This window comes from Quercus robur, chromosome 2 (assembly GCF_932294415.1).
Source record: "Quercus robur chromosome 2, dhQueRobu3.1, whole genome shotgun sequence".
Taxonomy (NCBI): domain Eukaryota; kingdom Viridiplantae; phylum Streptophyta; class Magnoliopsida; order Fagales; family Fagaceae; genus Quercus; species Quercus robur.
Window position 1 is genome coordinate 96619188 of NC_065535.1, and position 27756 is coordinate 96646943.

Below are 27756 nucleotides of genomic sequence, written 5' to 3' on the forward strand. Positions count from 1 at the left end.
AACAAAATTGTGCTACTCTAGATAAAAATAATATGGTGGAAATATCTTGTTAAATTACACAAATACAATTAATACTCGTATTAGCCAAAATCACATACCTCAAAAGAGAAATCAAATCAATTGCATAGAAAATTCCTAAAATGATTAAAAATACCTCTAAATATACTATAAAGTTATATTCAAATGATAGACCTATACTAAAAATTAAATAGATAAGGAGACTTTTTTTTTTTTTTTGATGAAAATACAGTAACTTTATTAAGAAGAAGATAAAAGCAGTATATCTTGAGCCAAGGCAGACTCAATAAAGTCTGGATTTTCCTCTATCCAAGTTACATAATTGTCAATATTCTTGGCATGTTGAGCCAATATGTGAGCTGGCCGGTTCCCTGTTCGCTTAACATGTGAAAACTGGAATGACCTAAATGCCTATACCTTCTGACCAATGCCTATAATGATGTTATAGATGGATGCTTGAGGACAGCTAGCACCGAGCATAGCATCTACGATCATTTTTGAATCACATTCAAAATGAACATCCCTTATACCAACATCCCAAGCGAAGTCCACAGCTTCCTCCAGAGCTTTAGCCTCAGCTTCTAAAGGACCCAAAGGACAGAACACCTTCTTGCTCAAGGCTGCTGCTACCAGGCCACCATGGTCTCTGATGATGACCCCCACACTCGATGCCTGTTGGGCCTCAAAAACTGCTCCATCGACGTTGACCTTGTACCATGGCGGAGAAGGGTTGGTCCACTGTTCCCTAACATGCATCATCGGCTGTGAAGGTTGGAAGTTGGCAAGCTGAAACTCCTCAAGCAACAGTCGTGCCTTCTGCAGAATCGTTGCTGCCATTTGTCGTGCCTTTCCTTGTCGGACTGCATTCCTGTTAAACCACATACTCCAGGCAACTGTTATTACAAGTTCCAACAATTCATTACCCACTCGCTAAGAGAATTGTAGATGCCACAAGAGATCAATGAAGTCTCGCAAGTGTACCCCACAATTATCAAACGGAATTCCTGATAACTTCCATACTTCCTGAGCTCAGTCACAACTCCAGAATAGGTGACCAACGGATTCAGCGCCTAACCCACATGCTTCGCAAATCGGATCATTAAGGACTTTCCGATGACACAAATTGTCCTTTGTAGGTAAAATATTACGACTTGCTCGCCAAGCAAATGACTTAACTTTATTTGGGACATTTAATCGCCAGAGATTTTTCCAAAAGCTACTACGATTTCCACTGCTGGAACTGTCAGTTCTCTGATCCGAAGAAGAAGACAAGGCTATCTTATAAGCACTTCGAACCGTAAAATTGCCTTTGGAAGTGTATGCCCATATTAGCCGATCTGGGGGTAGCCTAGAGCTCAATGGAATGCTCATAATTGACCGTGCATCATCTGGAGAAAAAGTGTGCTAAATCAAATCTCTCTGCCAAGTGCCATGGTGTGGGTCAATTAAGTTGTCAACTGTCATTCCCATTGGTAGCGCCACTGGAGGGCTGATGAGTTTGAAAGTGTCCGGACTAGGCAGCCATTTATCCCTTCTGATATCAATTGACGCTCCATTCCCAACCTGCCACCGATACCCTTTATGCACAATACTTTGAGCTGAGAAGATGCTTCGCCATGCAAAGGATGGATTATTCCCAAGTTCAACTGTAAGGAAGTCACCCTGGGGGAAGTAACGAGCTTTGTACACCTTATACAGGAGAGTACTGTGACATGTTTGCAATCGCCAAAATAGATAAGGAGACTTGAGGTGAATGATTGTGTATTGAATGAGTTCATGTTTTAAGGGGGAGGTTGAGTGGTATTTGACATTTATGACCTTATTTTTTAAGAGAAATTATCGTTTATTGATGAGGATGTTTTGGAACCACAAAAAAATCCAATCCAAGAAAGGTAACTTTATATTAATTCGAACTACCTATGACATGAAATTTTTTTTTTTTAAAGATAATGTGATAAACTTTAGAGATAAGCTGTAACTATAATTTCTTTTTTAAATGTATATTTGAAAGTGTAGTGGGGCCTCTGCAATAATAATAAAAGTGATATAGAGAAAAAATTGGGATAAGGATAAGTAATTATTTTTTAAATGAGTAGTATTTTTTTTATTTTTAACCTGAGGTGTTTTATTTGGATGAAAAAGGAATAATAAAAAAAATGCTAAATTTTAGGAAAAATGAGATGAATGTGAGGGGAAAGAAGCCTGAATTTTAGGAGTTCTTTTAATTTTTTTATATTATTAAATATTTTAACTGGAGATATTTTATTAGGAATAAAAAAATGGCTAAATTTTAGGGGAAAAAAAGATGAATGTGAAGAAAAAAAAAACCTAAATTTTAGGAGTTCTGTTTTTGAATTCAAAACAATAGTAGCTGTAGGTTTTGTAGAAAACGTGTGTTTTAAATTTTTTATTTGAAATTGTGGGGTCATGGGCCCAGATCATACAATTGGGCTTTGGGCCTAGGGTCCTAGCCGAGGATAAGGGGCCATCCGAGGATGGGTAAGTATAGTCAAGGAAACCCATGCTAGTGGATAAGGAAGACAATATTGAATATAATGGCCTAGGAGTTTGTGCCGAGGATGAATTTGTCCTCGGCTAGTCAAGGCCGAGGTCCGTAAAGGATGCCTGCCATCTAGAGGTGCGATCCATGAAGTTCTAGAAATATGGATAAGCCTTGTAGGAACAAAAGACAGAGAAGAATCCCAAAATATCTTGGGAAAAGCTGCTGTCACCGCATTGAATGCACCCTAGCTAGCTCCTTGGCCGCATTAATGAGAAAGTGACCACTACACAGTATTATTGCAGCCTTACAACCACCCCAGAAGACTTCTAGAGGGGGCTGATGGGACAAGTATCGAGATAAACCACCATCTATCCATGTGTAGGGTAGAGACGAAGGAAGATATGTAGTATAAATAAGAATAGAGACCCTAGAGATCGGGGGGGACAACCCGTCCTCCCAGCCATGGTGTCCTATAAACAGGGAGAATAAGAAGAGCATAGAGCTCCCCAGACTCCTCGGACGAGATTCATTGACCGGAGCCAACCCGAACTACCGTCCGGTGACCAAGGCCTAGCCTTTCAAACCCACGCTCTACAAATGATATTGTTTGGGCCTTTTTACGTGCGAACCCAATATCGTTTTGGGTCGTTACAAATCGAGTCCTTACAGAAATTATTGCTCCTAATTCTAAGAGAATTCACTATTTATTAATAATGGTATTTTTTTGAATCACATAAAAGTCTAATTCAATCAAATGAATTTTTTGGAGAATAGTGTGACGTTATTGACGCTAATCCTAAAACATTTGTAGGAAAAGTCATTGTGTAATGGTGAGGGTATTTTTAAACTTGAAAAAAGTCTTATTCAAAGAGGGGAACCCTAATATAGCTATAGAAAATAAGTTGAGAAGAAAAATAGTCCGAATAAACGATATAGTCACACCAAATTATCCAAGTCATGCTATGTAATTAAATAACTTTATATTCTTGTAAGGACTCGATTTGTAACGACCCAAAACGATATTGGGTTCGCACGTAAAATGGCCCAAACAATATCATTTGTAGAGTGTGGGTTTGAAAGGCTAGGCCTTGGTCACCGGACGGTAGTTCGGGTTGGCTCCGGTCAATGAATCTCGTCCGAGGAGTCTGGGGAGCTCTATGCTCTTCTTATTCTCCCTGTTTATAGGACACCATGGCTGGGAGGACGGGTTGTCCCCCCCCCCCCCCCCCCGATCTCTGGGGTCTCTACTCTTATTTATACTACATATCTTCATTCATCTCTACCCTACACATGGATAGATGATGGTTTATCTCGATACTTGTCCCATCAGCCCCCTCTAGAAGTCTTCTGGGGTGGTTGTAAGGCTGCAATAATACTGTGTAGTGGTCACTTCCTCATTAATGCGGCCAAGGAGCTAGCTAGGGTGCATTCAATGCGGTGACAGCAGCTCTTCCCAAGATATTTTGAGATTCTTCTCTGTCTTTTGTTCCTACAAGGCTTATCCATATTTCTAGAACTTCATGGATCGCACCTCTAGATGGCAGGCATCCTTTACGGACCTCGGCCTTGACTAGCCGAGGACAAATTCATCCTCGGCACAAACTCCTAGGCCATTATATTCAATATTGTCTTCCTTATCCACTAGCATGGGTTTCCTTGACTATACTTACCCATCCTCGGACGGCCCTTTATCCTCGGCTAGGACCCTAGGCCCAAAGCCCAATTGTATGATCTGGGCCCATGACCCCACAATTCTTATATACTATCTTTATGATGCAATATAATAGCATTTAATAATTAAAAAAAAAAAAAAAAAACTTTAAAACAAAAAACCGAAAAGTTTGGAGCATGAAATACAATTTAATCCTAGTTAATTTATTTGTAGGAGTATGCATCAACCTAAAGTAAAGTTCTTATGAACACACAAATTCATCAACCTAAAGTATACAAAACATAAAAAATGCACACAAAAGAGAAAAAAAAAATGAGAGAGAGAGAGAGAGAGAGAGAGAGAGAGAGAATAATAAGTGAGTAATGAGTGATGAAAATATTTTGAGTAATGAAAACAGTAATGAGCATCAAACCAAACGAAAGTTGTACTAATGGGGTCCACAATTTTTGAGTACTGACACTGGCAGCTCTACATGTTACTCAGGGTGGTCACATGACCACCCTGAATTGATTTTTTTATTTTTTTTTTATTAATACCTTAAAATTTTTGAATTTTAAATTAATATGGGTTATTGACCACCCTAGAAAAAAATCTTGACCACTCTGAAAAAAACTTGAACACCCTAAATAAAAATTTGAGTCCATTAAAAATAAAATTTGATCTCTCCAAAATTTTGGTCCACTGAAGGTTGAACCGAAGAATTTCAAAAAATGCAATTTTTACAATATTTTCACAACAATTTCACAAATAAATCTTAAGTAGTAAATTGTTACAAGTTGTTATTGGTGGACAAAAAAGTGATTTCTATGGTAGGTTCAAATTAGAACTAGTAAAAACTACTTATCTAGGATTTGTTGTAAAAGTATTGTGAAAATGTTGCGAACGTAACAATTCTAAAAAATTGTCCAAACAAATACAATTTAGCCCAAATCAAATTTTTAATTGTAATTTTTAAATTATGTTCTCAAAAGACACACATTTTCAAATGTCTAGTCTATTAGTGTTTATTTTAATCATTAGTTGAATTTGTTGGATTTATGTGATATATTTTATATATACGCATATGCACTAAATTAAGTAATGCCTGAATACTTTATCGAATATGATTAATAACAGTTGAATGCCTAAATTGAATATATTGAATGAACTTATAGTTTACCCTTTATTATTTTGCACCATGAATAAATTTCTTATAAGAAATCACTTGTATTGCAAGATTAATATTCTAAGCAAAACTTTATTGACTTTCATAATTTTCTTTCAGATCATAGGCTATGAGAAAATGTCTCATCTCTTCATCCTAATGATCAGGTTGAAATAAGAAGAGCATATTTACAAAGAGGTTTTTGTCAACTTCTTGGCCATGATTTCCCTAAAAAAGAAATTAATGGAGCATTGCGTTGATTTAATACTAATTAGTTTAAAGAATACAAAAATTGGTTGGAAGACATCATAAAAAAAGATTATGTATTTTGTTTATAATGTTACTTATTAGGCAAGATGTTCGTAATTGGATGAGATATCAGTAGTTTAATGACTGTTTGGTTGTATACATTGAAAATGATGCAGTTGATAAAATTTGTAAAGTTGAATATATTCTGTTAGGTTCTAAGAAATTAGGAACTAATGTATTAGAATTTCAATTTGTATTGTATTGGCAAACCATGATCAAAACATAGAGTCTAGGTTTAGACTTGCTCAAAGTATGTTTATTTGTAAAATTGGAATCGAGTGATTGCAGAATTTATTGGACTAAATCTGCAAGGCTCGATCGATTGAAAATTAGACTCGATCGATCGAACCACGTGCAGATTTATTTTTCTGCAGAGTTCCAGTTCAGCCCAAACTCTACTTAAACGTATTAGGGTTCAAGTAAAACTCTCCTATATATAAGGGAAACCCTAGAACGTTTTTCAAGAGCCGTTTAGAGAGATTAGAGTGCATCTTGTGCCTCTTTTATAGATCTAGGGTTTTGTACCCAAGAGTTCTCTAAGGTTGCTCATATTGCGGTTTGTGTAAATCTCTTTTGAGATCTAGAGGAGTTTTCCTTTACACAAACTTAGGGTTTTCAAGGAGGAGATATTCTCTACACCTTGATGATCAAAACAGTTACTGCCATTAAAGTTTAAAGAATACACAAGCGGGGGTGCTTGTAGCTGGTGGGAATCCAAGAAAGAAGGAGTCCGTGGATTCGGAGCTTGCACGTGGTCGTGTCAGTAAGTTCTACTAGTTGGTAGCATTAGGAAGTCGAGCGGGAGTGCTTGTAAGTCCTTTTGTATGAACTTCGATTCTTTCTGATAGTGGATTCAAGTTTACCTTGAGGATAGCTAGGTCAAATCCTCCCCAGGTTTTTACCGGTTTGGTTTCCTAGGTGATCATATCGTGTGTTATTTATTTTCCGCTGCTTTGCATGATTTGATCTTTATTATTTTGATAACCTAAACTTGTTTAATTGGACTAAGTAACAACTTGGCTAATTACCTAGATTTAATCAATTGTTTAAGGGGTCTAAAAACCAACATATTCAACTATGTGTTGGTTTTATTCCATGTCAAATTTGCGTGTAATTCAGCATTTAAAAACCCTGTATTTAGGTGGGAATAATGTAAGAGTTGTGTGTGAGAATGTGTGAAGATTTGATCAAGAGTGTGCAACAAAAAGGTGACTCGCGACTGACTCGCGAGTGGTGACTCACCAAAATGAAGCACACATGTGAAGCATATAGGAAGATAAAGAGTCAGGACAGTTGGATCACTACAGGACAAAAAGTACAATCTGGACTAGTCTGGTAACTGGCGACTGGAACTCACGACTCATCCTAGTCGCAAGTGACTCGCCTGTACACCCTGTTTTGTTGAAAAGTAACTTTTCACATTCCATCTCATACTCTATTATAAATACCCTTATACCCACGAAATATAGAGAGCTTCCAAAGAGAATTTTGAGAGAAAAACCCTAGAGAAAAACAAGATTGATTCATCCACAATCTTGTACGTTTAATTCTCCAAATTCCTCTACTCTCATCCTCTCTATTGTCATACCCATGAGAGGATCATAACCCAAATCCTTACCTCACCAAATTCAAAATAGTGGGAAGGCTCTTGGTGTTTGGAAAGCAGTTCAAGAGAGAAACAATTCATTTTGGTTGATGTAATGGGCTAATTGTGGGATCTAATAAGCTAGAGAAGACACGGTTCGGCGTAACCTTGTTGGAGCAAGAAGCTTGGAGGGCTTAGGTGCACTAGGTAGATTAGGCTTGGAGGGTCTATTGCTATTCATGTATCCCAACTGATTTTCTAGTGAATCATTTACCGCTTGGAAGGCAGTGGAGAGGTTTTTCGCCGAGTTCTTCGGTTTCCTCTTTGATAACACGTGCCAGTGTTATCTTGTATTTGCATCTCTCTTTCCCTTACTCTTACCTTTTAATTTCTATTAGATGTGATTAATTATTGGCTTAAAGTAGTTTGCTATTTTGGGTATTGCTTATATTTCATATTCCACACATATATTGTTTGAATATAAGCTTACTTTTGAAAATTTGTTTTTAGGGGGTCTAAACATTCACAAGTATTTTATACAGTAAGTGAGTTTTCAGAATTGATAACGAAACTATAATACATCAATTTAAAATATGAAAACTCGTAAAATAAAATTTTAAAGATTTATGTATTTGCACTTTTTTGTGATATATTTTATTTTATTAAATTTTGTTTAATTTAAGTTTTTTAATGACCACACTGAAAAAAATTCCTGAAGCCGCTACTAAGTAATGAGTGATGAAAATTGAGAAATGAATGATAATTTTAAAACAAATTTACATGTAAATGTATAACATTACTACTATATATAATTAAATAGACTCATATTTACAAGTTTGTTCATGAATACATTATTATATTTGCCTCATCTCGTTTAATAGTTAAGTCTAAATTTAGGCTTAAGCTTAGCTTGTTTGATAACAAATCTTTTTCCAAACCAAACTCCAGCATAGTTTTATTTATTTACAGACCTAGCTTTTAGTCTCCTTCTCGGTAACTTTCTTTTTAAGAGAGAGTTTCAACTTATGGTATCCGCTCTTGATAATAGCTCTTTCTTATTAGACTAAGACACCAATCAGTTTTTGGTGTAGACGAGGATTAAACTCCAAATCTTTTATACAACCATTAGTTTTTGATATAGACAAAAATTTACCAACTGAGCTAATTAGAACCCACTTCTCGGTAACTTTCTTGAGCTGAGCTAAAGTTAGTTTTCATAATTTGTAACATTGCTTTATTATTACTTTTTCTTTTTCTTTTTCTTTTTTTAAGAAAAGAGTGCTCAATTATTATTTATGTGGGACCAAAACTTTATACATCGTCTAGCCTTTTACTCTTTATCCTTATTCGAGGTCGACGATGTCAACAACAGGGGGAGACGAAAGTTCCAGTCTCCTCGAGTTGCTCCAACTTTAGTTTTCATAATTTGTAACACTGCTCTATCTTTTTTTCTTTTCTTTTTTTTTTTTTTGGGTAAAAGACACTGATCTAACATTTCTTTCCTTTTTTTTTTTCTTTCTCAATTATTAACGAGGGACCAAACCTTACCTTGTCGAGTCTTTGTACCTATATTGGATGTTAGCGGTAGGGGGAGCTATCATTTTTTATTTTTTATTTTATTTTATTTTAAGATAAATTGCAAAATGCACTTCTAAAATTTGAGAGTATTTAAATTCTACACTAGAAAATTTTAGAATTTGGATTTTGGACCTTAACATTATATGTTGTTTGGATTTTTAGCCTCTGTTAGTTTATTTTTATTTTTATTCTTCTGATGTGTTAGTTAAGTGCCACATCAACTTACAACATGCATCAGTGGGTTCAATCAAATTGTGACATGTGGATTATTTATTATATGTAATAAAATAACTTTTAAAAATCTTTAAAATACTGAAAATAAATCCTAAAATCTAATTAAAGAAAGCAATTAAATTAATTTTTTTTTTACTAAAATTTTGGAAGAACAATATGAGTGTGTTCTTCCCCAAAAGAATCAAAGGTCCTCAAAAGTGCAGTTCCAAATCTGATGATGACCAGTGACCAAGTTTGGCATCCAAACAAATTCAGCTCTTGCGATTGATATAAACAGCAATAACAATGATATTACCAAAAATGAAAGGCTCCTTAGACCCATTCCACTCTGCTTTCTCTTTCCAAAACTCCACCGACAAGGTCCACTACCACCAAAGAATTAGAGTTGGGGATGATCACAATTTTCAACTTTTAGGGTCTGTTTGAGATCCGCTTATTTTGCTGAAACTGAAAATTTTTTGCTAAAAGTACGGTAGATAAAGGTAAAAGTTAACTGAAATAGTACAATAGAACCTATGAACAATACCAAAAAAAGTGCAATAGGACTCATAAATAGTAGCAAAAATAACCTGAATAGTAAAATAAGTTGGCAAAAATTATTTTTTCCAAACATACACTTAGTTTAGGAAAGTTCGTAATTATTATTTGGTGTTATTATCTATACTATTATTTAAGGGGCTTCTCCTGTTTGGATTCCTCAATTTCGATACCCAAAATATTCTCAAATTTATCAGTTTGTAAAGCTTAAATAGTAAGATTAGACATGTAAAATTACTAATTTAAAAAGTCCTAAATTTTAGATATATTTGAAAAAACATTGCCTACAAAATAGAAACACTCCCACTAACCCACTTATTCTAACACACATTTCTAATATTTTATTCTAAAAAAAAAAAAAACCTCACACTCTTTATCTATTTTGTAGGCAATGTTTTTTCAAATTTGTCTAAAACTTAGGACTTTTTAAATTAGTAATTTTACATGTCTAACCCTACTATTTAAGCTTTACAAACTAGTAAAGTTTAGGATATTTTGGGTATCGATATTGAGGAATCCAAATAGGAGAAACTCCTTAAATAGTAGTATAGATAATGACATGGAGTCTTATCAAAAAATAATGACACAGAGTAGTTAATAACAAGTGTCGCAATTTAATTGGTCCAATTAGCAAATGTGATAGTTAACTTACAAATTAGCGAAAAACTGACGGGTTAACAATCCAAATAACAAAGAATGTTAGAAGGCAAAATCAAAATTCTGAAATTTTAGGATGTAAAATTCAAACACTTCCAAACTTAAGGGGTGCGCTTTGCACTTTACCTTTTTTTTTTTTAAGAATAATCTGGTAGGGCATACATTAATTATTAATTCTAGGAAACGTTTTATGAAAAATTGAAAAAGTTGTTGAATAAATTGAAAAAAGTGATCAAAAAAGTTAGTCTTTTTTTTTTTTTTTTAATTTTTCATAAAAATTTTCTAAAATGGTACCCTTCATAAAAATACTCATACTAAGAATACCATATTGTAAAACATGGAAGGAAATACTTATTATAATTTAGGGTATCATCACCATGATTCATGTTTTGAATTATTTATTTGAGTGAGAGCATTTTGGTATGAGTAATATTATGCTGAATTATAGTCACTCATCAAGGTATTCAAATGTCACATGAGCCAAGTGAGATAATGTAAAAAAATCATCCTTATGAGTTTTAATGTGACCTACATAAAGTTATCTTAATCATTTATCGTCTATTTGGTTTTAAAAAGTGGTGTATTCACTTTTCATTTGTTTTTTCTATATTCACATTTGGTAATATTTGGTAAGTTGTTTTGAATACATAATTTGGATATAGAATACATTATACCCGGGTTAATTTGGTCATTGTCTTCTATTTTTTTTTTTAAAGTAAATTTTCTCACTCACACACATCACATCACTAAAAAAAAAGTAATTTTTTGTCTTCATAATATTTATGAATATGCCTGTATTCATATTCATAGAGAAACGAAAATGTTGAAAAGTTGTATTCATTTTTTTGTATTCAAAATTCAACTTTTAAGATATTGAAAATAAAAACTAAATACAAATGTCAAAACCAAACTGGTTTTTTAGTGATGAAACCCACTAAAAACTGAAAATGAAAACAAAAGTGGTGTTTTTTCAGCTAACCAAACAAGCCCTTAATTATTATATATTTAGTTTTAGTGGATTTCAGTTAGCTCAATTGGTAAAGTCTCTTGTGATTGAAAAAAAGATCATCTAGAGCGAATGCCATGAATTGAAACTATTTCTATATAATAATAATAATAAAAAGATTTGTTTCTCAAAAAAAAAAAAAAAGATTTATTTTATCCTAGCAAGAGTCTATTTGTAAACCATCACTTAAAACATCATTTGGTTAATTAATAGATGTTACTTTTGGTGAACAACTTGACAATCAAAATCAATTACACTTATTGATGGAGAAAGTATAAATAGGAAAGCAACGTTAAATTATTCTAGCATTCGAAAAAAGCATTTGTTCTCCATTGAAAGAATTTCTAAGGTGAAGGCCATGCATTAGAATAATTCTTTCATAATTCATTATTTTATAGTAAATTTAATTGCTTACATGTACGTCTCCACGGCTTACGGTTTTTTTTTTTTTTGGTCTCAATTTAGTTTTCATTATTTGTAACATTGTTCTATTATTAATATGGACCCAAACCTTACTCCATTTGGTCTTTATACTTTTGTCAATGACTAAAGGAGCAGGTCTTATACTTTGTTAATGGCTAAGTTATCAGGAGCGGATGCTATAAATTGGAACTATCTCTATAAAAATATTTATTTATTTATTTATTTATTTTATCCTATCAAGAGACTATTTGTAAACCATCACTTAAAACATCATTTGGTTAATTAATAGATGTTACTTTTGGTGAACAACTTGACAATCAAAATCAATTACACTTATTGGTGGAGGAAGCATAAATAGGAAAGCATTTGTTCAATAGGAAAGCAACGTTAACTTATTCTAGCATTTGAAAAAAGCATTTGTTCAATAGGAAAGCAACGTTAAATTATTCTAGCATTTGAAAAAAGCATTTGTTCAATAGGAAAGCAACGTTAACTTATTCTAGCATTCGAAAAAAGCATTTGTTCTCCATTGGAAGTATTTCTAAGGTGAAGGCCACGCATTAGAATAATTCTTTCATAATTCATTATTTTATAGTAAATTTAATTTTTTATATGTACGTCTCCATAGTTTACTGTTTTTTTTTTTTTTCAATTTAGTTTTCATCATTTGTAATATTGCTCTATTATTAATAGGATGTGGCTTGTATCCAATAAAAGTTATAATTGGACATGTTGAATTACAGACACATGTCCACTCTTGAACACATGTCTGAATCCTGCCGTATCCAGTGAAAATTTTCATTGTACACGAGCCCTTCCTTTATTAATATGGGCCGGTTTGGTCTTTATACTTTTGTCAATGACTAGAGAAGCAGGTCTTTATACTTGTTTAGTGGCTAGGTAGAGTAGCAGGAAGTTCCAGATCTTCTTCCTGGTACTCAAAAAAAAAAAAAAAAAAATCTCCTTAATTTGTGATTTCCTTGAGCTGTACTAAATTAAAGAGGCGAGTTTTCATAATTGTAACTTTGCTGTTCTATGACTCCGGTGGGGACAACTTACCCTGTCTAGTCTTTACTTTGTCAGTGGCTTATAAGGGGAGCCGGAAGTTCCATATCTCTTTGTTGGTGATTTTCATGAGCTGCAGTAAGGTAGTTTCATAATTTTAAGTTTTTAACACTGCTCTATTGTTTCTGGAGGGCCAAGACTTTAATGGTCTAGTACTTTTTCTTGGAATTAGGTAAGGGGAGCCGGAATTGCATATCTCCTTGTTGGTGATTTTCTTGAGCTGTTCTAAGGTTAGTCTTCTTTATCCACATATACTATTCTCTCATTCATGGTTAGGTTTATGCGTTTGGAAATTGAAATGGAGTGCTTAAAGCTTATTACGTTACTCTATACATATATGCCCTCTCACTTTGACTGGGAAAATGACTAAGCTGTATGCCATTTGGGTGTTCAATTCGGCCGGGATTAACTGTCTTCTTTGTCAAATCTGATCTGATTGGAATTTGGGTGGAAGAAACTCCCGTGATTGTTAATCATGTCCAAAGAGATGTACTTTCTATTGGTCTTTCGACCAGTTAGTCTATGAAATTGTTATATATATATATATATATATTCATATTATAATTAAAAAATTAAAAAAACAAAAACGGTCTTCTTTGTTAAATCTGATCTGATTTTTAGCTGTCCATTACTAAACTTTTTTTTTTTTTTTTTAATGAAATAAAATAATTTAAGAAGGTAAATAGGTAATAGTTAGCTGGAATAGTTTCTCAACATTCTATTAGAAAATCGAACCATTAAATGCGTTTTCTGTTATAGGTGTTACTTGTTGACTGTGATTTGATACCGTTAATACTTACTAATATCATACCAAATGCTATTTACCACACCAAAACTTACTTTAGTAACTTATTTTATCAATTTTAGCACATTATTTCCAATACGCTCTACATTACATCTTCTATTTTAAAATTACACCACATCAAAATAATAATAATAATAAATTCAAATATATTAAAAAATGAACAAAAACAAAAACCAATTCAATCCAAGCACCACTGTTTATCACCCCCACATCCCCCTACCACTACCATTAAAACCCACCACCCGAGACACCAAAACCATGAAAAGCTAGAAGTTTGTCCTCAAAACCAAAACCATGAAAACCCACCAAGTTGTAAAGAAAAAGCTCGCTCCTTTTTCTGCCACGTGTTCATCTTGCGGGCAACACTTACTTTCACATAGGGTTGTTCATGGGTCAAGCTTGTGCCCAACCTGGACTCGACCCGAATAATTCGGATGGATGAAAATATAACCCGAAACCGACCCGAATGATTTGGTCGGATCTTTCAGTTCGAGTCTCGTCGATTTTAGGTTGTATCGGGTCGGTCTCGAGTTTTATCATCAAGGTCGATATTTGGCTGGATTCATCGAGATCTAGCCTAGATTTTGTTGGATAACGGCGAGATCTCGTGGGATCTAGACTAGATCTCGACGGATCTCAATGAGGTCTCGTCAAATTTGGTCCAGAATGCTTAATAATCGCCAGAATGAGTGTGAAGCTTACAGGCAGGTCGGGTTTCACGAGTGTTGAAAGGGAAAACCGACAACCAACCCACTAGGGTCGGGTTAGAGAGTTTGGAACCCGCGTCTGACCACCGGAGTTGTTGGATTGGGTGGCGGTGGATCGGACGCGGGCTGGTTGGGTAGGTGGGCGGGCTGCTTGAACTCCCCTACTTTCACGAAAGTGAACTTCTTCAGCTAGCAATAGTGACCAAGGCTTAAGTACTCTACCCAATTACAATGTAATCCCAAAAATACATGAAAATCTATGCAGAATTACAAGTTAATTAATTTGGCATAGAATTGAGACAACAAAAACATGGATATAACGTAAATTAAGTGACATTTTATATATATCATGTTTGCATTTTCATTAATATTTTTTATAATTAAAAAAAGAGTGTCATAAATAACCTTGCAGTTTCAAAAGTTACACACATGCACACATATATTTATACTAGCTTGTAACATATTTATACTAGCTTGTAACTCCATGTATATGCATGAGTACATTTTAAAATATGCAATTAGATGCATTTTATAATAAGCTAAATATAGTTATTATTATATTTTGTTAACTCTTAAAAAAGCATTGTAAGAATATTCTTTAGTAAAAAATGCAAATTGTTCATGCTTTTGTATTTTATTTTAGAAAAAAAAAATTAGAGGAAATAGCATTCCCCAGAAACTGAGTTAAAAAAACTTAAATTTTAATAACTTACCACGAATAGGTATAGAGCCTTGAGACAAAGGATGAGATATATCAAACACTTGCTTAAGAGGAAACAACTTGAAACAATCAAGATGAGTGTGACTAGAAGCACCACAATGGTGACAAACATCAGTAGTTTTAGAATTACTAGATTTCCTAGGTGGGTGTTTAGATTTGGATGTTGACAAAGACATCAACTTAGCACAATTTGGCCTAATATGACCAACAACATGATAATGATGACAAGTGGGACAAATTCATATGTTCTTGTAGCCTAGGAGAGGATTTAGACATAGGTTTTTTGAAATTTCAGATTCAACATAAATTTTTTCACCTCTGTCTATCCTAGCTATATTAGCCTTCAACTCTTCTTCATTATTCTTTTTAAATGGAGGAATATAAAAAAAATAATAATAATCTTTTGAGTTAGGCTCATCAACAGGCTTGACATTAATTAATTTTTCTACTTCAACTTTAAATTCAATTAGTTGCTCTTCCTAGCTTTTAATTTTATCCACTTGAGATGAAATTTGATTTTTCAAAAATTCATTTAATTTATTGTCTTCATCCAATTTTACAATCAATTCACCTTTTTCAAGTTTGATCTCCTCAAGTTTAGTCTCTAATTTTGTTTTCTTTTAAGAGATCTGAAAAAATAATTTATAAAGCTTATTATAAGCTTCTTGAAGGTCATCATCATCATTCATTACATTCATTAAATTAACTAATTACCCAAGTCGATTAATTAGTCCAAGTTACATGCAAATTAAGGTACAATAAAATCACCAATCTAAATCAAATGTAGCGGAAAATAAGTTTGACATGGTAATTTGATCAAGATGGGAAAAATCATTGTAGGCAAAACCCTACTGGGTGAATTTTAGGTTATCACTCCTGAATAATCCACTAACAATAATTGAGGTTGCAAATACAAGGAATCTTACACTATCCCAAAGTACCTACCTACAACAAAACCTCAACTACAATCCCCTGTTGGACTACTTATTGTAATAGACCTTTCCTTTGCACAAATATCCTATTTATGACTAACAGCACAACAACTCTTTTGATTGTTGTAGCTGATTTTTGCAACAGTTTTACACAAACCCCCCATAAAATCTTCAATTGTTAGTACTAGAGACTTTGCTTATTTTTTGAACTCACAGGTTCAATAAGTCGATGCTAGAGTTTCAATATGAAATGCCTTAGGTTTTCTATCACAACCACCTTATTTTAATAGGAGCTTAATGGGCTTTTAAATAGCTCTCCAACTAGGTTAAAAAACCCATAAAAAATAGGCACCTAAATAAAATGTTGCTGGCTAAAAAAAAAAATTCCAGTAACTCAATAGATTGAGAGGTATCGAGATCCATTAAGTCTTGATAGATTGACAGGTATCAAAAGGTATCTAAGTCCTGTTCTGACATCTTTTCTTGATTAGTTTCTTAAGCAATCTTGTGTTTTCAATAATATCACTTGTTTATTCAACCAAAATATTCTTGAACACACTAGAAACTAAGACTCAATTACTAACGTGCGTTTTGCCAATACATAAATATATGACCCTTACAAACACAAAACAAGACATTCTCCCCGATTTTGCACATTAAGCACCAATATGATGATTATCCCTTATTGTCGAAGGTTTCTTGTAGAGTTGTAGTCAAGTTCTTAGCTAGGTGTATGAAAAAAGCCACACTTGGTAGAACATGAGCTTCCAAATTCTCTGCCTAGGAAATGGGTTCTTATCTCCTCTCAGTGTCTTATAATAACCCTTCACTTGGAAGCCTTGAAACTTCAACGAGATCCATTCCAATTTGTCTTCCTCCCCATTAGGTAATTTCTTAGTATGTGTATATATATATATATCCTCCATTAATTAAACCATATGTTATAGTTCACAATCTTGCACCTCTCTAATGTATAATGGATTCCAATAAAAGCTCCCATTTGTGTTATATATATAATCCGTAACCTCAGTGTCTTTGTCCCAGACAAAAAGAAAGAGGCTAAGATATCTCTCCTTAAGGAGGTGGGATCTTATACGTACGCCAGCATATAAGACTTATGTCTCGCTGAGTGCATACAAGAATTTCCCCTCCTTAAAGAGTGGTCTTACCATTCCTCAAATCATGCCAAAAACGTATTCTAGCATTGTCACCAACAACAGATCAGATAAAAGTGAGAAGTTGTTCCATCTTCTTCAAATATTATTCCACAAGCCCACACTATAAGGCCCTTTTGCGGTTTGACCTCAACAAAACCACCACCAGAGAAAGCCCCTTTGTATTCTCCATGCCTTTGGCCACGCCTGTAGCTGTAGGCAACAAAAGTAAAGATAAGAAAAGTTGGAAATATAGTGATAAACTACTTTTAATAAGGATGAGGTTATGAGTTTAAGGTCCACTAGGTGCATGTGTAACTTCTTTTTCAAAAAAAAAAAAAGAAAAAAAGAGAAGGTGCATGTGTAACTTATGTATAAAAAAAAGGGGTAATAAGTTTCACCCTTTTTGATAAGGACAATTTCTTCCTGCCAATCAATCTCTTTTTCATCCTCTCCATGATAAATTGATAATGTCCAAGATGTGCCTTGCCTTGAAGCAAGTTCCCAGAGGCAAACCCAAGTATTTCGTAGGAAAAGAGGAAACACGACAGCCATGATGATTGCTTGAAAATTCATAAAAAAATTCAACCCCTCTCCAATTGGCACAATTTCAGTTTCGTTCTCATCTATCCTCATACTAGATACTGCCTTAAAACAAATAAGGATACATCTCAAATAGCAAAGTTGAGTTGGGCTTGCATCATAGAAAATGGGTGTATTATCAACAAAAATGATATGGGGGATCATCATAGTCACATCCCTAATTTAATAATAAAAAATAAAATAAAATAAAAATAATAAAAAAAAAGAAAGAAGAAAAGAAAAGATAGAGAATAGTATGAATAACCTTTTTTTTTTTAATTACTAATTTTACACTAGCCTCTGACCATGCACTTATGCTCGTTTTTTGTTTCTCTTTCACATTTTTCTTTTTTGTAAGTGTTCAACTCTATCAAAAATAAACCCAAGTTGATATAATCTAAAAAAAAAGAAGTTAGAAGGTGTAAGGAGAGGTGGTGCCTAATTTTATGGGATATAGAGAAACATGGTGAAAAAAAAAAAAAAAAAAAAACTGTTTTTATTATTATTTTAAATTTATCTAAAATTTAGGAGTTTTATAGACTCCACATCTTAGAGTCTATGGCTTTCAGTAGCATTTTCTAAGCTTTTTTCAGCACCCTGTTTTTTTGTGGTGACACCAAGGGAGAAGGAATAATCTGTTGGAATTTTTCCACTACTCCTAAGCATACGTTTCTGAAAGCTCGAATTTGTGTGAATACACAAGAACTTGTTTAGACCCCCAATTAAAAGTTATGGCTTGGATGTTTTTACTTTAACTTAAACTAAGTGCAGAATAAGAGTAAATGCGAGCGAACAAACAATAAAACTACTCTAAGTCATATTCATTAAATAACAACAATAAAATGAAAACTAAAAGAGTAGGGAAGAAGAATGCAAACACAAGATAACACCGAGACGTGTTGTCGAAGAGGAAACCGAAGAACTCGGCGAAAAATCTCTCTGCCGCCCTCCAAAAGGTAAATTGATCCACTAGAGAATAAGTTGAAGTACACGAATAACAAAAAACCCTCCAAGCCTAGTCTACCCCATGTACTTGAGCCCTCCAAGCTCTTGCTACCAACTGACTTGACGAAGCCTTGTCTTCTCTAGCTTTCTAGATCACGCAATTCAGCCCGATTGCATCCACCAAACGATTGGCTTCTTCCAATGCTTCCCAGCAGTACCAAAACCCCCACTTTACACTCAGAATGGGTGTGGTAAGTGTTTGGGCTATCAACCTCTTAAGGATTTGAATATGGAGAGGTAGGAGTTGAGGAAAACCACAAAGGATTGTGTAGAGGATTATGGGTATAACAATCTCTAATTCCTAAGAGTAATAATATCTAGGGTTTTCTCTCTGAAAAGCACTCCTTACAATATGTGGGTAATGAGGGTATATATAGTGTAGGTGAAGACATGGTGGAGCAAATATGCCAAAATAGCAAAACAGAATATTTTGCGGGTATTTCGTGGGAAGGCCTTACCCGCAAATTACTCACGAAAACCAGCTGTCATGACTTATCGCATTCCAGTCATGTGCTCTGCACGTGGCTCACTTCGCGGGACAGCTTCTCGCGAATCTTCTCGCAAAATCCACTTTGTCTTCAATAAGAGCTTGAGTCTTCACACTCTTTCTCACACACAACCCATACAATAAAATCTCACATAAAATACAGGGTAAACATGATTGAACATAATTACAATAAAATTTGGAACGGAATTAAAACCAACACAAAATAGTTATAAATAAAAACTTTACCGTTTCCAAGTCCTTAAGGAAGACTTGGTACGGCCCAATTTCTCTTCATGAACAGTTGGAATCATTTCCATATCTTCATCTTTATCCAATTCAAAAATTTCCTTGACATATATAGATGAACTCACCAACTTATCTCCTAATACTGAGTCTGTTGTTGTGAAAAAGATACTTCTTCTGATTTAACAGACATCACACCTTTTTCTACTTTAGAGAGACGAAAGCGTTTCCACATCTCCTCCAAGGACGCATCCATTAGCGAAGATTACTCAATTTGAAGAAAGATATTAATTGTTGCAAGAATGGGAGGTATAGAGAAGGGAGATTTAGCAAGGAATAAAATTCCTTACAACAATCAGGTATCACCGAATGGATAAGGGGGATGGGGGATCAAACAAAGAACATAAATCCCCTATGACAATCTGGTATCACAGATTGGAAGAGTTTGGATCTTGCGTGAAAAAACACTAGTTGTGGCTTCCACTTTTCAAGACCTAAGGGAGTCTAGGAGAGAGAAGTTTTTATCCTAGTATAGATACTTACATCTTCTAAATAGATTAAGTTGAGGATACTTAATTTGCATATGAAAAATTAGGAATCTAAATAAGGAAAATCCCTTAAATAGTAGTAAGATAGATTAAACAACCATGACTCCACGAACTAAAGACTCGGGGCTTATTCTAACAAACCCAAAATTACATATCAATACCGACTAAAACAACTCTACCAATCCCATGCAAAAGCAGCCCCCATTACTACACATCTCCTAACCAAGCACGTAATGCACTACATATCACTCCTAGTATCCTACATGAATTCTGATGACCCACAACCCAAATTCATCTATGTACGTATCACAAAATCATGACTCGTGACATACTAGTAAAATTTTTCTCTAAAGTTTATAATTCACGTGGTGAATACGAGCTTGAGCTACTTAAATTCAATGGGGAAAAAGGACCTTTGAGTTACTTTTATTTTATATTTGAAACATTAATATAAATAACAAATTATCATTACTTGCTTTATTACTCAAATAAAAAAAATTTAACTTTTTCCAAAAAAATAAATTAAGGGTAAATTATATAAATGGTCTTTAACCTTTAGACCTTACGTCAATTTAGTCCTTAACTTTTCAATGATATGTCAATTTGGTTTCTACTATTAACTCTTGAACGGAAATTACTAACATGTCTAACGGACTAAATAAAAAAAATTATTTCTCTGCAATGTAAGCAGACATCTCAAATGCCACCTCATATTACAAAATCCAAAGAACAAAATGGAATCATGCCTCTGCCTCAACAAATCAAACCAAACCCCAAAATCACAAATCAAATCATTGTAATGCACACAGAGAATAAGAACAAATGCTCTTTCTTTTTCTTTCTTTTTTGGCAGAATGGAACAAATGCTCAAAAGCTTATATTCCAATCAACAAATTAAACAAAATCCAGTCCCAACACAAACTCCAAGACCACAAATTCAAAGTAAACAATCACAGCAACACATTTCCACACACAGCACAAAAGCTCAATTTCAACCAATGCCCAATTCAACCCAATACCAAAATCTCCCATCTTTGTGCCAATTCAATAAAATCCCGCATCACAAATATTCAAAACAAAACCACAATGAGAGAGAGAGAGAGAGAGAGTCCTCACCAGAACCGCCAATCCTCACCATCTACAACCTTCGTTATCGACCAAAATGTGAAGAAGCTGTTGTGTGTTGTGGTTTTGAGTGATGAGGGATGGTCTGATTATCGAATGAGAGAGTTAGGGATTTTTAAACTTTGATCCCAAATAGGACTTGCGAGAGGCAGGGCATGCTTCTATTTTGTTCTTTGTTTTGTTTTTTGTTTTTTGTTTTTTTTTTAATGTAATATGATGTGGCATTCTAGGTGTCCGCCTGCGTGCCAAAGAAATAATTTTTTATTCAATCCGTTAGACATGTCAGCAAATTCTGTCCAAGAGTTAATAGTAGGGAATAAATTGACACAACAACAAAAGGTTAGAAATCAAATTAACACAATTTAAAGGTTATGGATCAAATTAACACAAGGTGTAAAGATTACAAACCATTTATGTAATCTACCCAAAAATAAATTATAAGCCCATGTATAGATAATCTTCATTGATGAAAAGAGTCTCATCTGTAAAGTCTTTTTCTAAGATTGTGAAATACTATTGCTTTGAATTTGTATTTTAATCTTGTGAGTTCGCCCACTAACATTTCATGTTAAATATTAATATTGGTACACCATGTTGAATATGCTAGTATAGATGCGGAAGCAGAAGCATAAAGTATATGATACAATAACACACAAGGGTTACGTGGTTCAGCTTAACGGCCAACATCCATGAAGAAAACCCTAAAGGGATACATCAATAATATATTAGAGTGTAGTACAAATCTTGTGTTACAATGAACCATAACATATGTATATATAGTAGACTAAACCCTAGACTAATAGACTTTTAGTGCAAGTAGGAGGATTGGCTTGCACATAAAATAGAATTAGACTTGGACCTATGCTAATGGACTAATATATCTCTAACACCGTTGCTTTGAATTTGTATTTTAATCTTGTGAGTTCGTCCACTAACATTTCAGTGGAATCTAGTTGGCATCTTTGGACCAACCATGCCCTTGTTGTGTTGTTAACTATAATTTAATCCTTATATCATTGAACTGAAAAGTTAGTCTTCATTTTGCATTTTGAATTTCTGTCAACGTCTTAAATTTTATTTTGTTGTACCACAGGTATGTCGGGAACAGAGATAGTAGGTTCTGCAGTTGCAGCTGAGGTGTACAAAGATGGGAAACGGATTGTCAATAACATAAATCAGACTGTTAATTATGCGCGTGACCTGAAAAAACACTATAAAAGGTTAACAGATATTGCAGAGAAGCTATCTGCTAGAAAGGAAGATACAGTGGCTGAAGCAAACAAATATAAGACGAAACAGTTCACTAGAGAATGCCAAGGTTGGATGTCTACAGTCACGAAGAGTGAAGAAGATGTGCAAAAACTGAAAACCAAGTACGAGAAAGTACGAGGTAAAAAGCGGTTATGGAGGGTTTTTCACCATCGTTTCCGTGCAAAACTTAGCAAAAGCATGGCAGAGAAGTGCGATGAGCTACATAACCTCTGGTCAGAGGCAAAATTTGAGAGGGGAATGATAGTTGAGAAACCGCCAGAACGTGTGAGAATTATGCATGCACCCAAAATAGAAGACAAGCCATCACTCCACTGCGTTGTTGAAGATATATTGAGCCTCCTAAGAGATGGGAATGTTAAAAAAATTGGACTTTGGGGAATGGTAGGAATCGGGAAAACAACAATAATGCAGAACTTAAATGACAATGAAGATATTGCTAGAATGTTTGATATTGTCATATGGGTTCATGTATCACAAGATTGGAGTGTAGAAAAGTTGCAACATGTAATTATAGATCGGCTAAAATTGAATATGGAAGGCATCACTAATGTTGATGAAATTGCTTGGAGAATATCTATGGAGTTGGAATGCAAGAGGTATCTACTTCTTTTGGATGAAGTTTGGGACATTCTGGATCTAAAAAAGATAGGAATCTATGACAACCAAAAGGATAGCAAGGTGGTATTGGCGACTAGATATCGTCACATTTGTCGTGAAATGGATGCGTTGATTAATGTGAAACGAATGTCTAAAGAAGATGCATGGAAAATGTTTAAGGAGAAAGTCGGTCAAAATATAAATATTTCAGGTGTTGAGCCAATAGCCAAGCTAGTTGTTCGTGAGTGTGCTGGTTTGCCGCTCTTAATAGATAGGGTAGCAAGCACCTTCAGAAGAAAGGATAACTTCCACCTGTGGCATGATGGATTAATGCGTTTGCAAAGATGGCGTAGTATCAAAGTCCAAGGCATGGATGAATTGATTGAGTTTTTAAAGTTTTGTTATGAAGATTTAGATGCTGACAATAAAAAATCTTGTTTTTTGTACACTGCATTATATCCTGAAGACTATGACATATATATAGATTATTTGTTGGAATGTTGGAAAGCTGAAGGTTTTATTCATGATGCTGATGATTTTATATTTGCACGTGGTAAAGGGCATACAATATTGGACGAACTTATCAAAGTATCTTTGCTAGAGAGGAGCAAGAAGATGAATCATGTAAGTATGAACAAAGTGTTGCGGAATATGGCCCTTAAAATTTCTTCCCAAAGCGAAGATTTTAAGATTTTGGTGAAAACCCAAGAGGAGCTACAAGAGCCCCCCAATGAGGAAGAATGGCAGCAGGTAAATCGAATCTCCTTGATGGATAGCAAATTGTGCATTTTACCAGAATTGCCAGATTGCAACAATCTTAAAACATTGCTGCTACAAAAAAATAATGACCTGAAAGTGATTCCTCATAGATTCTTTACATACATGCAAAATCTACTAGTTCTAGACTTACACGGCACTGGAATTAAGTCATTACCATCATCTGTGCCTTGCTTGACGTGTTTAAGAGCATTGTATCTGAATTCTTGCATCAATTTAATAGGGCTTAAGTACTTAGAAGAACTAAAGCATCTTGAGGTGCTTGATATTCGACGAACTGGGATTAATCATTTACCAATTCAAATTGGATATTTGATTCAGTTGAAGTGTTTACGTATGTCCTTGTCAAATTTTGGCTTGGGAAAATCAGGGGATGTTGAATGTCATCAAAATGTCTTTTCAAATCTTTCTTTATTGGAAGAACTAAGAATTGATGTAGATCCGAACAATCGAAGGTGGGAGGGAGTTGTAAAGCCTATTACAGAGGAGGTGGCTACCTTGAAATGTTTGACTTCTCTTTCAATTTTCTTTCCCGATGTGGACTGCCTTAGGAGTTTTATCTCGACAAGCCCATTGTGGAAGGAAATGCACTTCACATTCCACTTTTCTGTTGGTTATCATGACTCATCAAGTTATCATATTCTAGATTGTTTTGAATATCAAATCAGGAAGTGTTTCAAGCTTGCAAATGGTGAAGGGGTAAATCCTGCAATTTCAGAGGTTCTTGCAAATTCTGAAACATTTGAATTGATTGGTCATAAAGGAGCTTCAAGATTATCAGATTTTGGTATTGGAAATATCAATAAAATGCGAGGTTGTTTAATTGAAGGCTGCGATGATATTGAAACAATTATTGATGGTGATAGCGAAAGAAGAAGTGCACTAGAAAACTTGGAAAAGATGTACATATATAATGTCCCAAAATTAGAAAGCATATGGGAAGGTCCAGTACATAGTGGAAGCCTAGCTAAACTAACAAGTTTAATCTTAAAGAAATGTCCGAAGTTGAAAAAAATATTCTCCAATGAGTTTGAACTCAAGGTGCTTCCCAAACTGAAAACGCTAGAGCTCTATGATCTTCCAGAAGTGGAAAGCATTTGTACTGATGACTCATTGGAGTGGCCAGCTTTAGAGAATATTAAGATATCCAGGTGCCAATCGTTGACAAGATTGCCTTTCAACTGTGAGAACTCAGTCAAATTGAGATGTATTGAATGCCAACAATCATGGTGGAGTGCGTTGGTATGGAATGAAGATACTATTGAACAAAGATTACGGTCTATATGCATTTTCAACTAGTCTTTTCGGCTTCAGATTTCTTCACGGTAACTCTTTTGTGTAAGGTAATGGTAGAAATGTTTGTTCCATCAACTTTTTTGGTTTGTGAGATTTAAAATTTTCGTGTTCTTCCTTTTCAAGATCACATATGAATATGAGTGTATCAATTATCTTGACATGTGTGATTGTTTAGTATTTGTGATACATAAATGTTAGAAAGAAACCTTTGTTGTGGGTGGTCATGATTGTCTCAAATTTGTAATGAAAAATTTTGAACTTTTAAATTATACTATTAAAGGGATAGTCAAAACTACCTTAGGTATTTTATCAATGATGAGATTGTGAATAATGGAAAATTTTCTCTTATGGAAAATGTTGCTTCTATAAAGCATTTAAGAAGGTCATGTATGTTGGATTTGGAAGCATGGTTTGACTAACAACTTTAACTTTATGCAGATGTCCAAAGTTGATTGAATAGCTTGAATTGAATAATGTCCTGAAATCTGAGAGAATACTATGGGTTGTAACCTGGTGTGCTTTCAAGTCTAAAGATGCTTGTGCTTTCTGGTCTTCTAAGAGCAAAAAGCGCTTGGATCAATGACTCATTGAAGTTGCCAACTTTAGAGAGAATTACGATATCCGTGTGCTAGTAATTGATAAGATTGTGCTTCAACAATGAGAATCCGATCATTTTGAGATGTGCTGAAGGCCATCAGTCATGGTGGAGTGCGTTGGTTGGCAAGAAGATGCCATTGAACAAAGATTATGGTCTATATGCATGTTCAACTAACCATTCTTCTTCGCAGCATTTCTTCTATGTAAGCTAGTCGTATAAATGTTTTCTCCATCTACTTTTGGTTTGCTAGATTTAAAATTTTTATTATGTCCTTTTCGAGATAACATATGATTGTTGTGAGTTTGTTTATTATCTTAATATGTGTGATTATTTAGTATTTATGATACATGAATGTTAGATTCAAACCTTCCTTATTGGAGTTAATGATTGTCTCAAGTCTTTTGTGAATTTTTTTTAACATTTTAAATTATGCCATTTTAGATGGTAATCTGCCTTTACTTAAGTTTTGGGTAGCCGTCAACAAAAAAAAAAAACATTTTGGCAGCCAAATCTACCCTTTTCTTATATTTCTAAGCTGTTTAGAAAAGATCGAAAATTTGATAGTTCATGATTGCCTGATTTTGCCACAACTTCATCTTGCCTAAAATGTTATGAGTATTATTTAAACTAGTTGTAGACCCACGTGATGCGCAGAAAAATATGATATGATTATTTTTTATTGGATAATTATTGAATTAATATATTAGATTGTATATTTTTAAAAATTCAATATGTGTTGTTTGAATTTATGTTTTAAATTAGAAGTTTTTTGTAGTGTAACAAAATATATTTTGTAATTAGGTATTATGTATAGTGAGATATATATGAAAACATAATGTAATAATTTTTTTTTTTTTAAATTGATAGTGTGGGGGAACTATTAGACCAAGTTGTAACTATATACACTTTGTTATTGCAATACAGATGTATGTGATTCAACTTTTATAGATATATTTTTCTCCAAAACATAGATCCACTTCTTTTTCTTCTTCACAATGGAAACTAAGTGGAAAAGTAAATAAAGATAACTATGCAATAGATCATTATCAATAAATCATATATCATAAAATGGAAATATAAAATAAAATAAACTGCAAAAAGAAAAAGTTCCTTAAGTATCTATACATAAAAACATTAATAGCATAATGATGCTTTAAATTAAATTAAATTTTATCTTATTCTCTTTTTGGCATTTTCAGTAAAGATGATCAACTAAGTAAAAGCTTATCAAGAAAATTCAGATTAACTAAAAATTTGATGGTGGAGATACTAATTATTTGTAATAAAATGACCAAAATAAAAATAACAAATAGATTTGAGAAAAACCCATAAGATTTCTAAAAGAAATTTTACCAAACACATGGGATGCAATGCAACAACACAAAATTACTACACTGAATATTTTTTTGACTTTTTTGATACTCTACAAATAAAACAACTTTATTTACTTTTTGTCACAATATAGGCTATAGAGCGATTACAATGTTTATTATAATCTACCCCCCTTGAGGTTATTTTATAAGCACTTTGATTGAAATCAAAATATGCTTTTTATTTCTTTTTTATTTTTTGCCCAAAGGCAAGTCAGCCTACCAAATAATCCAAATGATTATCATAAGGGCCTACTACCATAGAGCAATTTTTGGTAAATGTTTGTTATATCAAACATTTGGTGATATTTTAGACTTAGATATCATAGATTCGGCTTCTCAACATAAGCTAAATGTCTCTCCATAATAAGTCTAATAAGGGGATTCTCCACAACATCACCAACTTGAGTCTTGTAATGACAAATTGATATCTTTTCATTGCTTGTAACAACTACAACCTCGTCTTTGCGAGTTAAAAGCTCATTTGCCACAACCATATGTATCTTGTACTTTTTGAGAGTCATATCAGCCTTCTCCAAAAGTATTTGTATATCTATCTCTAGTTGTTTAATCAAGCAGAGGAAAACTTTCAGTCCCATTTCATTATAAAATAACAAAAAGTCAAGAAAATTATAACAAAAGACTTTCTATACAAAATTTCAGTAGAAGGGAGACTGATAGGTTCTCCACATTCTTCAAGACATGGAGAATTATGAAAGACCATATATCCTTTAACTACCCTTGTTTCTTTCTCAAATTCACATTACCAAAAAAGTATTTGAAGCTAAAAATATTGTGAATGCATC

The 27756-nt window shown here is 33.9% G+C and overlaps 2 protein-coding genes across 3 annotated transcripts; one reads left to right on the forward strand and one right to left on the reverse strand.

Moving 5' to 3' along the window:
* Positions 1–429: 429 nt before the first annotated feature.
* On the reverse strand, positions 430–1389 carry LOC126706067 (uncharacterized). The gene is made up of 2 exons (XM_050405330.1): positions 1078–1389; positions 430–948 (listed from the first exon to the last, which is right to left on the reverse strand). Exons 1-2 carry the CDS (start codon positions 1387–1389, stop codon positions 430–432), a joined length of 831 nt encoding a protein of 276 aa, XP_050261287.1.
* An 11050-nt stretch (positions 1390–12439) lies between these two features.
* Positions 12440–25988, forward strand: LOC126716068 (probable disease resistance protein At4g27220). 2 transcript variants are annotated; one of them, XM_050417018.1, is made up of 4 exons: positions 12440–12814; positions 12904–12961; positions 22134–25011; positions 25421–25988. In XM_050417018.1, exon 3 carries the CDS (start codon positions 22136–22138, stop codon positions 24983–24985), a length of 2850 nt encoding a protein of 949 aa, XP_050272975.1. In that variant the 5' UTR covers positions 12440–12814; positions 12904–12961; positions 22134–22135; the 3' UTR covers positions 24986–25011; positions 25421–25988. The 2 variants fall into 2 exon arrangements, with proteins under 2 accessions (XP_050272975.1, XP_050272974.1); XM_050417017.1 differs by having other exon boundaries at positions 12442–12814; positions 22134–25029.
* Positions 25989–27756: the final 1768 nt, after the last annotated feature.

Coding starts and splice junctions, on each gene's coding strand:
- LOC126706067 (XM_050405330.1), bottom strand. CDS start 1,389: ATGAGCATTCCATTGAGCTCTAGGCTACCCCCAGATCGGCTAATATGG. Junction 949..1,077: donor GTGGGTTAGGCGCTGAATCC/GTTGGTCACCTA, acceptor CAATTCTCTTAG/CGAGTGGGTAATGAATTGTT.
- LOC126716068 (XM_050417018.1), top strand. CDS start 22,136: ATGTCGGGAACAGAGATAGTAGGTTCTGCAGTTGCAGCTGAGGTGTAC.